Raw genomic sequence first — 13,680 nt, forward strand, 5'->3', positions numbered from 1 at the left:
GAACGGGTGTTTTCGGGGACCACGCCTGCTCTGTAGGGCCGGCGCAAGCACGGCCAAGGTAGCGCCTCCCCCCACCGCGGGGCCCCAGGCGCGTGGGTGTGGGGTCTGTGCTGGCCTGGCTGCGCCCACCGGTGCCCCTCCCGGACTCCCGGCTCACCCCAGCCCCCACCCAGGGTGCACAGACGCTAGGGTCCCACCTGTGAAGGCTGCCGTGTCTCTGAAGGGCGGAGTCTTCTATTTTTAAACCTGCATTTCTCTCATTGTGAATGAGACTGAGCATCGCTGGGCACGGATTTAACTTTTCCTCTTTCTGCCCACTCGCAGACTCCCTACCTCCACCGCGTCGTGGCCTGTTTGGGGCGCACGCTTGGCGCACTGGGGATCGGACTCCTGGTCTGTGTGCCACACATATGTTCTCTCCACTTGTCACTTAGCTTTCGACGCGGTTCGTGCAGTTTTTGACATTCAAAACTTCCTTTTGTTTTAAGTTTTTACTTTTATTTAAGTAGTCTCTATACCTAAGGTGGGGCTCGAACTCACGACCCCGAGACCGAGAGTCGCACGGTCCTCCGACTGAGCCAGCCACGCGCCCCTTGACCTTCATAATGTCTAAGGTTTAATTTGTGAAATCAGACACTTTTTCTTCAGCTGCTTCTTAGGAGGAAACTCCCTAACCCGAGATGATAAAGACAGCTTGCTTTTGTTTCCTCCAATATTTTATAATTTGTACACACCCAGCTCTGATCCATTTGAAGTGTGCTGGCGTGCTACAGGGTCTGGGCTTCTTTCCCTCCTGGTAGAGAGCACCCCCTGGCACCATTTAAAGAAGATCCCACCCTCTGCTGCTGAGCCACTGCCCGTCCCGCTGGCTCCCCTGGGACCCTGAGAACCAGCTGGCCTCCTGTCCTCCTGTCCAGACGGTGCTATTTTAATTATAGTAGCTTCAGAGTGTATTTTCACGTCCTGAGGACAAGTTGTCATTCCTTTTTTTTCTTAAAAAGTTTGATTATTTTCACATTTGTCAGGTTTTAGAAAACAAATATAAGTTCTCCTATTCCCATTGAGAAAACAAACTAAAAACAGTTGGGATTTTATTGTAATTGCACTGACATCGCAGAATTCTTACAAGATAAAATGCTTAGGATGTCACCAAGATGGCCACCAACATGTCCCAGGGCCTGTTCCTCAACAGCAATTCAACCTCCGTCCATGGCCAAGAGCCTCTCTGTGGGGGTTGTGGGAGCCAGTGTCTCCCACCAAGGGAACCTGGAGGGAGTGTCGCCCACCTGTGTGTCAGGTAATAGGCAAGACAGACCTCGGTCCTGGCTGTGGACCCTAGTGCTGGACTAACCGGGAAAAAAAGAGAAGATTCGAATCAACAGAATCGGAAGGGAAAGAGGAGACATTACAAGTAACACCACAGAAATCCACAGGATCTTAAGGGACTAGTACGAACAACTGCACGGCAACAAATCGGATAACCTAGAAAAAAGTGGATAAATTCCTAGAAACATAAAACACACCAAGACTGAACCATGAAGACATCGAAAATCTGGACAGACCATTACTAGAAAAGAGATTGAATCTGTAATCAAAGACCTCTCAACAAAGAAAAGCCCAGGACCAGATGGTTTCCCTAATGAATTCTACCAAATATTTAAAGAAGAATTAATACCAATCCTTCTTAAATTCTTCCAGAAAATTAAAGACAAGGGAACACTTGCAAACTCATTTTGTGAGGCCAACACTACTCTGATACCAATGCCAGGTAAGGAACCAAAAGAAAACTATAGGCCAATATCCCTGATGAACATAGATGTATAAATTCTCAGCAAAATGTCAACAAACTGAATTCAACAACAATCATAAGGATCACGCACCATGGTCAAGTGGGATTTGTCCCAGGGTTGCAAGGGTGGTTCAGCACCTGCACATCAGCCAACTTGATGATGACATTAGTAGAATGAAGGATGAAAATTGTACGACCACCTCAGTAGGTGCAGCAAAAGCATTTGACAAAATTCGTCATCTTTCATGATAAAAACTCTCAAGAGACTGAGTGGGGAAGAAACATATCTCAACATAACAAAGGCCGCATGTGACAAGCCTCCAGCTAACATCACACTCAATGGTGACAGGTTGAGTCCTTCTCCTCTAAGATCAGAGCAAGACAAGGGTGCCCACTGTCCCCTCTCCTATGCAACACAGCCCTGGAAGTCCCAGACAGAGCAATCAGGCAAGAAAAAGAAATAAAATACATCCAAATCAGAAGGGAAGAGGTAAAACTGTCTCTATTTGCACACAATATAATCCTACATACAGAAGAGCCTGACGAGTCCACCAGAACCCTGTTAGAAGGATCAACAATTCCGTAAAGTTGCAGGACACAAAATCCATATGCAGAAGCCAGTTATCTTTGGTCCACTAACAATGAAATATAGGAAAATAAATACAGAAAACAATCCCATTCACAATAGCGTCAAAAACATAATTAAGAATAAATCTAACCAAAGAAGTGAAAACTTTGTACATTTAAAAGTTTAAGACTTTGGGGCACCTGGGTGGCTCAGTCGGTTGAGCGTCCGACTTTGGCTCAGGTCATGATCTCACAGTTTGTGAATTCAAGCTCCGCTTCAGGCTCTGTGCTGACAGCTCGGAGCCTGGGGCCTGCTTTGGATTCTGTGTCTCTCTCCACCCCTCCTCCACTCACGCTCTTTCCCTCTCTTTCCCTCTCTCTCAAAAATAAATAAACATTAAAAAGATTTAAAAAAAGTTTAAGAACAAAAAAGTTTGGTGAAAGAAATTAAAGAAGACACAAATAAATGGGAAGAGACGCCATATTCACGGGCTGGAAGAATTCGTATTGTTAAATTTTTGTATTGGTATTGTTAGTACTTTTAGAATTAGTATTGTTAAATATTTGTCCATACTACCCAAAGTCATCTATAGATTGAATGCAATCCCTATCAAAATTCTGATGGCATTTTTCACAGAAATAGAAAGAAATAGACCCCTAAATAGCCAAAGCAATCCTGAGAAAGAAGAATAAAGCTGGAGGCATCACATGTCCTGATTTCAAAGCTATAGCAGTCCAAACAGCATGGTACTGGAATACAAACAGACACACAGACCAATGGAACTGAATTGAGAGTCCAGAAATAAACTCAAGTCTATACAGTCAACCAATATTTGCCAAGGGAGCCAGTAATACTCCATGGGGAAAGGACAATCTCTTCAATAAATGTTGGGCAACTGGATAATCACCTGCAGAACAAAGAAGCTGGACTATCTTGCACCACTTACAAAAATGGACAAAAATGAACTCAAAATGGATTAAATATTTAAAACAAAAATTAAAGTTTTTTTTTTATTTGAGCTGTTGAAATTAAAATAGCAATGCAATCTCACTGGAACAATTGGAACATTACTGCACAAAGATGTATAAAAGCAAAGATAATTGATCACCTTTCCTCCAATGCTATTTCAGTGATAACAGTGTGATATGCACTCTTGTTCACACATGAGAAAAAAAATTAAAATAGGCAGAATCTCAGACAAAACCAGAGAATCCCAAAGTGCTTGAGACTTTTCAGCAAGATCAAAGCCGACCAGAATTACCTTCTTTGTTTTTTTTAACATTTATTCATTTTTGAGAGACAGAGAGACAGAGTGTGAGCAGGAGAGGGGCAGAGAGAGAGGGAGACACAGAATCCAAAGCAGCTCTAGGCTCTGAGCTGTCAGCACAGAGCCCGACACAGGTTTCCAACCAACAATCTGTGAGATCATGACGTGAGCTGAAGTTGGACGCTTGATGAACTGAATCACCTAGGTGCCCCCAGAATTATCTTCTTTGGATTGAATCTTAATATAGAAAGATCTAGACTGAAGGCTTGGGGCTAGAGTCAGGCAGAGGTCACAAAAGGGCACCAAGAGAAGCAGACCTTGAGGATTTAGTTCTAGACAATTAGCCCTGAGCAGAATCCTAGATGCTATACATTTGGATTTCTCAATTTTGATTTTCTTAACCAAGCTTCACAGAAGGAGGCATATGGTGACATGGCAATCAGTGACTGCCATGTATCCTTACGACAGCTCTTACCACCAAAGTGTATTTAATATGATGTTTTTGTGGGCATGATTATATTGTGGAAAAATTCAAAAATCAAGAAGAGAAGAGACATGATCCTGACTGTCAGAGCACAGGAAGAGAAGTCATGGACCAAGGGGCAGATGAACAAGTAAACAATCAGCAGAATGAACCAAGGACTTAATAGCGGTGTGTGCGGAGTGGTGTGGGAGGAGGGTCTGGTTCAGGTGTATTTTTGGACAAGATGGGCCTGGAGAGGAACATGCAGCGACCTCTGCCTAGTGCCTTTGCCTAGGGAGGTGCTGGAAGGAAAACTAATTTCTCATGCAGAGATACATTTCAGTATGAATCCCATGGAGCATGATCCCACGATGCCCAAGTTATCTCTTTGGGGCTTTTGACTTGCAATGTGCTATCCAAATTGTGAGATCACAAATACCATCAAAGCTACAAAATGTATCTGTCTACTCCATGGGAGAATTTGAGGAAATAACCCTTCTTTCTTCCCTTCCCTTCCTATCTATCTATCTATCTATCTATCTATCTATCATCATCATCTCCTATCTACTCATCAATGATTCATCTATTTATATAATCCTATGTATGTATGTATATACAAAAAATGGATTAAAGACTTAACATAAGACCCCAAGCCATAACATTCCTAGAAGAAAACACAGGGAAGAAGCTCTGAGACATTGGTCTTGGCAATGAGTTTTTGGATGCGACACCAAAGCACAAGCAACAAAAGAAAAAACAAATAAGTGGGATGACAGCAAATAACAAGCTTCTGAAGAGTGAAGGGAACAGTCGACATAATGGAAAGACAACCTACAGAAAGGGAGAACATATTTGTAAGCCACCTGCCTCATAGGCAGTTCATATCCAAAATATATGAGGAGCTCAGACGACTCAACAGCAAGGAAACAATCTGATTTAAAAAATGGGCAGAGGGACTGAATGGAGGTTTTCCCAAAGAAGACATCCGCATGGCCGACAGGTGCCTGAAAAGATGCTCACCATCACTCACGATCAGGGAAACGCAAATCAAAACCACACCTGTTAGGATGGCTATTATTGAGAAGACAAGGGGTGATATGTGTTGGTGTGGATGTGGTGCTGGTGGGAATGCAAACTGGTGCAGCCAATGTGGAAAACAGCACGGCGGTTCCTCAAAAATTAAACACAGGATAACCCTATCATCCAGCCATCCCACTTCTGGGTACATGTCCAAAGGAAGTGAAATCAGGCAATCGAAGAGCTGTGTGCACCCCATTCTCACGCAGCTTTGCTTACAAAAGCCAAGAAGTGGAAGCAGCCTGTCTGTGTTTGGAAGAATCAGCAAAGAAAGGAGCATCATTCAGCCACAGGAAAGGATGGCCCGTGAAGGCATTAGGCTGTGTGAGATAAGTCTGACACAGGAGGACAAATGCTGGGTGCTCTTACTTCTACGTGGAATCTAAAAAAGCCAGACTCACAGAAACAGAGAGTGGAGTGGAGGTTGCCAAGGGCTGGGGGTGGAGGAAACAGGGAGATGTTGGAGACAGGACCGAAACTCACGCTTATAAGATGTGTAAGTTCCTGGCATCCAACGTGCAGCTTGGTGACTACAGTGAACAACACTGTATTATACACTTGAAGGTTGTTAAGAGAGTAGATGCTAAGTGTTCTCACAACCAAAAAAATGGTAATGACGTGATGGAGGTGTTAATCAACCCTATTAGTAGTGTGAATCATTTTGCAAGATACAAATGTATTAAGTCATTAGTTTGTACGCAAACTTGTGCAACGTCATACGTCAGTTATGCCTCCCAAAAGCTGGGGCAAACTCAGATGCAGGGATGGGGTCTGTCTCCTCCTTTTCTCTCATCCTATTTTCTTACCTTTGGAAAAGCGGTTCACTTTACATTTCTATCCTTCCTGCTGTATTTACTCCGGACTTTCTATAGTTGTTGTTGCTGTTATAAATGAAACATTTTCCATTTCATCTCTAACCAGTAATTACCAATACAAAGAGAAGCTACTTATTTTTTTGGGATGTATCTTGTTTCTACCTGGCCTCTGAAGCCTCTTATTCTGTCATTTTCCACTGAAGCCTCTTAGACTTCAGGCCCACAAACTTGCTCTCTACAGACAAGGCAATCCTGTCCCCTGACCCCACACACCAATCAGTGTTGGCATCCTGCTGCCTGCTTGGGCCCCCATGTACATGGCTGAGCTGCACTGATGACTCCCAAATCCATCCACTCTCCCCATGCCCAAAGCTGGGCCGCTGGGCCACTACCCCACCTCTCACAGAAGACATTAGAACTCCCAGCCCCGGTCCCCAAGAAGAGGGCAGCCTTCTCTCTCTTTTCACACACTGACCATGTCGATCACACCCCGGGGCCCCTGCCTGGGGTCCCACACAGCCAGTGTCCAGGGCTTCCTGAAGGGGCCAAACTTAAGTCAAGGGGCTTCAAGGACTCGGGCAGATGCCTTGTTTTAGGGACCTTGCTGGTTGCTAATGCTTGGCGTAGAAGGAGAGGCAAACCCTATGAGGCCCTACCTGTAGGACTCCAGCCGGGACTATGAGCTGTGGGGGTGCAGTTCTGCCCACCACCCTCATCACAGCTCTGAGAATAAAACCTGTCTCTGTGCCTGCAAGGCCAGGGTATCTGCTTCTGCCTTTGCCACTCCCTATTTCCCTTCAGGAACACTGGTACCCATCTATCCAACCACCTGTCTATGGTCATCCATCTACCCACCCACACATCCATCCATCCATCCATCCATCCATCCATCTACACATCTATCCATGCATCCACCCACCCACCCACCCAAACATCCATCCATCCACTCATCCATCATTCCATATCTTTTAGTTTGACAATAACTCAGCAAATAAACTTCTTATTGGTTGTTGGATGACACTGTCCATGACATACTGGCCAATATCAGCATCTTTGCCACTCAAGCATTTTTGCACATTTCCTTCTGTCTTGGAAGCCCCTCCCAGGTCTCAATCTGGTGAACCCTACTCACCCTTCAGGTTCCAACCTGAATATCACTTTCTCATAGAGTGGCCTCCAGGGACTTTTGACCTGGCTGGGGACCCTGTCACCTCCTTGAAAGGCCCCATTCTCCTCTCTCAGGACCCAGCCCACTGCCTACATCAAGTCTATCCCCTGTGAAAGACCATGACTCCCATGAGGCAGGAGCCCATCTGTTCTGTTCACTGTGAGGCCTGACATACATGTCTGTGGACAAATGGCAGTGGGCAGTAATAGTGGGTGGCGGATGTTGAGGTCATCCTGGCTAGGCTCCACTGGAACCCGAACATACTCAGGGTGATAAGGTCCAGAGAAGACTCCTGTAGCAGTCAGGGGCTTGCCTGGGGCAGGCCTTGAATGTTGGTCATGGGTCATAGTTTTAGCTTTTGGAAACTAGCCCATCTCTGGGGTTTCCTGAGCAAGGGTTGAGATGTTCAGAGGATGGTCCCAGGAGGGCCAGCTTCCATGCATCTTGGGTTTTAGGGAGACTGAAGGGTCAGCCCAGCAGTGGGTGGGTGGTGGGGTAGGGTCACAAGGGGGAATTCAGTATGAGGACTTGAGGACTGCTACCTATCTTTGTCCTCTCTCCGGGGCAGATGTGGGGGCAAGACCAGGCCGGCAGGGGCTGGTGGGCAGCAGCATGAGTTGTGCCAGCTACAGGTCTGGAAGGCGTGTGGTGGGCAAGGGGATGGGCTCAGTCCTGACATGCCCAGCAAGTGTTCCAACGGGCTGCACCCGCGCAATAGTGCAGAGACACAGAGGTCAGGGCCAGAGGCGTCTTGGTGCCAACAGCAGCAGTGGCACGAAGAAAACACATTTGCCACCATGGTTCCTATGGGCAGGGGGTTGCCACCCCAGGACGCAGGCAGGAGCAGGTGCCTGGGCAGGCCTGACGAGCCCATGTGACATGTGCAGTTATTCCTGGAGACCTGGAGACCTCCAGATGTGACGCTTAGGGATGTTCTGACAGCCCCAGGAACAGGCACCAGCATGAAGCTAATACAAGAGTAGAACAGAGACCCTGGAATCACAGGGCTGATAGGGGATGCATGGGACCCCATGCAAACACTGGGACCAAGGCATCAGTGCACTCTGCAGTCCCCTTTCACGTGTCAGATAAGAAGGATTGTTTGCTCCATGGACGGAAAAACAAAGAAAATCACCTATCACCCGTTGGGAATTAAGATAACTCAGAAAACAAGACTTTTCATTATAGGAAGATTTTAGAGATGTGAAGCATTTAAGACTTGGGAACCCTGCTTGTCACTGTGGACAGGCTGGATTGTGGACTCTATCATGGACCCACCTGGCCCTGCACCCCATAGGGTGCTGCCATGCTTGTGACATGTGTGTCTCTGTATGTGTATTACACCTCAAAAAAAGGCAGAAAAAACTCAACCCATTCTTGTTGCCAAACAACTCATAGGCTAAAGAAGAAATCCCAGTGGGAATTAAAAGAAATACTTAGAAGTAGAAAATACTGCAGATGCTATGAGGCAAAGCTTGCAGGATGCAGCTAAACCCATGTTTTGAGGGAAATTCACAGCCTTGGATATAAATGTTCATATTAGAAAGGAAGATAGGCTGAAGACAGACGAGCTGAGTGTCCAACTTATTTTAGAGAAGGAATACTTACCAAACTCAAAACAAGGAAAAGAGAATGGAAAGTAGAGCAGAATCAGTCGAAAAAGAAAATGAAACCACATCAGGAAAGATCATGTGGTATAAAGTGGGCTCTTTGAAAAAACTAACAAAGTAAAACCCCCCAGTGCGACTGACAAGTGCAAGGGAAGAGAATTTAAATTATCCAATGTCCCACAGACAGTGCAGGGACTAAGAAGGGACACTGTCTACAACCAAACACTGATGACTTAAAAAACAATTAAAAATGGGTACATTTCAGAAATATTCAGCTTATCAGAGAGCTGATTCAATGAGAAATACAAAATAGATGGACCCTGTAACTGTTAAAAATTGAGCAGCACTGAAAGAACTTCCTTCAAAGGGAACAGGTGGCCCCATAAGTAAGTGGGACCGGCCCTCCAGGAGCGGTGTGCCCTGTTGTTACATAAACCCTCCCAGGCAGGGGCAGGGGCGCTCGCACAGACTGAGAGGGCCCTGCCCCCAGTACCAGTCGGAAACGGCACAAAACCCCAGAGTAAGCACCAGCAGATCCAGTGCAACAGTGCACCAAGAAGATAAGACAGCTGGCCTGGTTTCTCTAAGCAGGAAAGGATGAATTGACATTAGAAAATAAATGCGTAAGTATTAAAAATCTCAATGATCAATTCAAAGGGTGCAGAAACATTTTCGTAAAGCCTAAGGTACATTCGTGATAGGACATGGCATAGAAGGCAGGCACGTAGCAAACGCCACCCTGGCTTTTCCCCCCAGAAGGGGAGAAGCAGCACTTTTTGAGCCCCGTGTCCCTGAGGCAGGATGTGGGCCCGCTACACTGTGCTACCTGGCACCTTGCTGCGGCTCCTGTGGGCACAGAGCAGGATGGGAAGGGAGACGTGATGCAAAACCTTTGCACAGGCTGGTGACCTGGTTACTTAGATAGAAAAGCTAAAGAATCTGTAAGTTATGGGAAATAACGAAAGAGTTTAGCAAGGTGGATGGACATAAGATTGAGATAATAAGTGAGTTGTGTTTCCAAAGACTAGCAACAAACAAGCAGAAAAATGCAATGACAAGACGACCATCAATTTAGAATAGAAGCAGAAAATATCCAGTTCCAGAGCACAAACTAATAAGTGATATTCAAGACTCCTAGAGTGAAAAAATGTTACTGAGATCTAAATAAATGAAAAGGAAGAAGTGTTTATGGAGAAGAACTTATAACGACTGAATTCTCCCCAAAGTGACTGACAGATTCAATAGAGGTGTTTTTTTAATGTTTATTTATTTATTTTGAGAGAGAGAGAGAGTGGGGGGGGGTGGTAGAGAGAGAGAGGGAGAGAGAATCCCAAGCAGGCTCTGTGCTGTCATCACAGAGCCCAACGTGGGGCTTGATCCCATGAACAGCGAGATCGTGACCTGAGCCGAAACCAAGAGTTGGACACCCAACCGACTGAGCCCCCCAGATGCCCCTTGATTCAGCAGAGGATTTTGTGGAACCTGATAGCTACTTCTCAGATTGACGTGCAAGAGTGAAGGCTGAGCAGAGTCAGAACACTTGAAAAAGGACAGGGGCAGGTGCCCAGCCGGGAGGGCTGGGTCTGGGGCAGGGGCCGGGAGCACGGAGCCGGGAAGCCCACCCTGCTGTCCAGAGCTGGGTGCACAGCGGCTGTGGCCAGCATCGGGGTTGGCAGGTCCAGGAGCGGGTATCCACAGGGAAACGCATAAAACCGGGCCCTTACCTCAGCTACAGAAAAAAGTCAATTATGTAGAAATTATGAGCACGTCTCTGTTAGCCCTTGGGGGTGGCGAGGTTTCTTAAGGTACAACAAGTACTAACAACGAGAGAAAACATGAATAAATTTGACTATATTAAGGCTGAGAGGAGATTACACTAAGGCAGGAGACCTCCAAGGGGCCCCTCCTGGGGCGAACGGTTTTCAGGGTGACCGGGTCATGCTCTTTGCCGCCTCTGTGTCGTGCGGTCCGAGCGCACCCTGGACCTTCCGGGGTATACCCGCGGTGCCATCGCAACAGGCCGCACGCTGCCGTGGAAACCACGCTGGCTTCCACAGAGCAGGGCACTACGGGGCTTGCAGACGTGTGAAACAGCCCCACTCTTCTCGCTGTTTTCTTGGGAAAATGCTGCTATTGCTAATAGAAATACGGCCTGTGTGTCAACAGTCAGCAGTTTATTGCTATTTTTAAGTGAATTACTAGGTAACCGCTTCCCACGTCTCAGCCCTGGTCTACACCACGGACCGGTAGGCGTAACCCGCACAAACAGGAGCTCTCTGGCTCTGGCTGCTCTGCGATTTGCAGGGGCGTAAAGGGGTCCCGAGAGCCAAAGAGGCTGAGAGCCGCTCGCTGCCTTAAAGACGGTGTGAAGACAAGTTACAGACGAGACCTTTACGGTCCCGGCAAGACGGTGAGACTCTGAAGAAAAGCACGAGGAGACGGGCCCGCGGGCGGCGGGAGCGCACGTGTGGCCGCCGCGTCGCTGGGCTCACGCCCCGGAGGAGCTGCGGCCCAGACCCACGGAGAAGGCGCAGCGCGGGCGGAGAGGCTCGCTACTTCACAGGGGTGACAATGACAGCGCGCGTGGTCCGATGAATCTTCGTGGAAGTGCATAAAAGGAAGTTCCAGAGGATGGCACGCATCGCAGCTGATGCTCGTTTTAGAAAGTTAAAAACAGCGCGAACGAAACGATACTGCTTTTAGGCACAGAACCGCGAGGGGACAGGGAAGGAGTGCAGGAGCCTGGCCGGCGGACCGGGGGCGGGGGCGGAGGCCATCACTACTTTCTGGGCTTTAGTGTCGTGTCCGGTCCGGATCTAAAGATGCAGTGAAGGGGCGCCCGGGTGGCTCAGTCAGTTCAGCATCTGACTCCAGCTCAGGTCATGACCTCGCAGTCCGTGCGTTCGAGCCCCGCGTCAGGCTCTGTGCTGACACCTCAGAGTCTAGAGCTGCTTCTGATTCTGTGTCTCCCTCTTTCTCTGCCCCTCCCCTGTTCCTTCTTTCTATCTATCTATCTCTCAAAATAAAATAAAATAAAATAAAATAAAATAAACATTAAAGATGCAGTGAAAAGGCAGAAGCCTGTGCACAGACCAGGGACGGGAACGGCCACAAACAGAAGGGCACGCGGGCCTGGTGCTGACCCTTCAGGGAAGCCAGGGACCTGACCCACCAGCGACTCGGGCCTGCATCCTGCTGCCAGCGGAGCTGGGACAAGGGCCTCTCAGCGAGGGGCTGGGTTCCAGCTTATTTCAAAGGAAAATTGGGCACAGGAGGAGCCAATCCTAAAACTCTCATTTGGGGGTGAAAACGTAGCCTAATGTCACTAAGCTAATGTGTTTTCATCTACAGTTTGAGTTTGTAACTAAACACTTACTTGTTAACAAGTGATTTCGTTTTCTCCACTGTCTTAGGGGCCGGGGCTCTGCGGAAAGCTGGGCTCTCCAGCCCTTCCTTCGTGCCCGACCCGGACCTCCCGCACCTGCACACAGCAGGGCCCCGGGGTCCATTCTAAGGATCGGGGGGGCGCCCGGGGGGCCTTGGTGATGCTGGCCCACAGCAGCCTGCTGTGGCTGCTGCTCCCGCTGGGGACTGATGCTTCAGAGGCCACGTGTTTCCTCCGGGTGCCACGACCCACCCTCCGCTAATTCTCCCCGAGAAACTGTGACTCCCCGCCAGCCGCCACTGCCAGTTCCAGACGCTTTTAGCAAGTTAAATCCAGTAAATTCGCACTCGGGAGACATACCCTACAGCTGTCATGACAAGCGCGCATCCAGACAGCAAGCCATCACCAGAGCCGAGCTGCCCCATCGGGACCCTGAGTCTGACAAAGGTGGGTGTCCCAAGACAGCCCCCCCGACCCTGCACAGAGGTGCCCCAGCCCCAGCGGCCTGGCCACCCACCTCAAAGGTGTTCCCGGTCACATCGAACTCGGGGGGAACAAAGGCACCCTCGGGGTCATCTGGGGACGGAAGAGAGAAGGCTCTGGTCACACGCCCACAACGCCCAGGGTGAAGAGAAACCCGCCAGCCCGGAGGGAGGCGCGTCGCCTCCTGCTTCCCGGGGGCCGATGGCTCTCTCCCGACCCCCTTCTGTCCCCGCGTCCCTGAGGAAACAGCGGTTGAGAGGGAACACTTCACTCTTCACTGTTAAGTGTGGGGAAACGGTCCCAAGAGCACAGTGGCGGGGAGGGGAGGCCACGGGAACACTGGAGGCAGATGTCAGGCGGCCTCCTGTGCCCGCTACGATGCCCTCTGCACGTGCACTCCCTGGGGGCCAGCAGGACCGGATGCCTCGGAGCTGGCAGCCCCCGGCTCGTCCCTGCGGGGACCATATGGGCCGTGCACGAGGGCCCTCCCGCCTCCTTCTCCCTCAGCGGTCCTCGGGGCTGGAGATCCCACCAGGGGACCAGGGAGGCCTGGGCTCTGTTGCTCTGGGCCGGCCCAGGGCGCCCGTGCCCACACTGTGCCCCAAAGCTACCTTCCGCGGCCCACCCCCGCTGCCCCGCCCCGGGCTCACCGCTGAGCAGCTCCATGAAGCACACGTTCCCGCTGGTGTTGAAAGCCAGGGTGTCGGGCGTGATGCAGAGGGTCTGGAAGATGGCCGCGTGGGCAACGCTCCTCATGGACAGGCTGCACTCCAGGCACACGGCCCACGCTTCCTGCTCGCTGAGGCCGCTGTCCCGCAGCGACAGGATGTCGGCCAGGGACACGTTCTCCTGCCAAGACAGGCCGCGGCTGAGACGGGTCTGGGGACGGGCCCAGGCCGCCGTAGGGCCCCCTCCCCGGGGAAGGCCCGGCACCCCCACGTCGAGACCGATTCCAGGGAAGCAGACAGCACGCGGCGACGTTTCACTTTACGTCAGAAACAGGGTTGTAGGCAAAGGCTTTTTAAGGAAAAACAACAAACCCAGAATGTCACCCA

General features: G+C 49.4%; 1 protein-coding gene across 1 annotated transcript in view; it reads right to left on the reverse strand.

Moving 5' to 3' along the window:
- Window positions 1-13,680, reverse strand: part of KNDC1 (kinase non-catalytic C-lobe domain containing 1) — a 63,799-nt gene that overhangs the window by 42,838 nt on the left and 7,281 nt on the right. The window contains exons 2-3 of the mRNA XM_060641151.3: window positions 13,276-13,474; window positions 12,660-12,718 (exon numbers count right to left, since the gene is read on the reverse strand). Coding sequence (XP_060497134.3) covers window positions 12,660-12,718; window positions 13,276-13,474 — 258 coding nt within the window. The remainder of the gene's footprint in view (window positions 1-12,659; window positions 12,719-13,275; window positions 13,475-13,680) is intronic.

The sequence above is a fragment of the Panthera onca genome, chromosome D2 (genome assembly GCF_046562875.1).
Source record: "Panthera onca isolate mPanOnc1 chromosome D2, mPanOnc1 haplotype 2, whole genome shotgun sequence".
Classification (NCBI taxonomy): Eukaryota; Metazoa; Chordata; class Mammalia; order Carnivora; family Felidae; genus Panthera; species Panthera onca.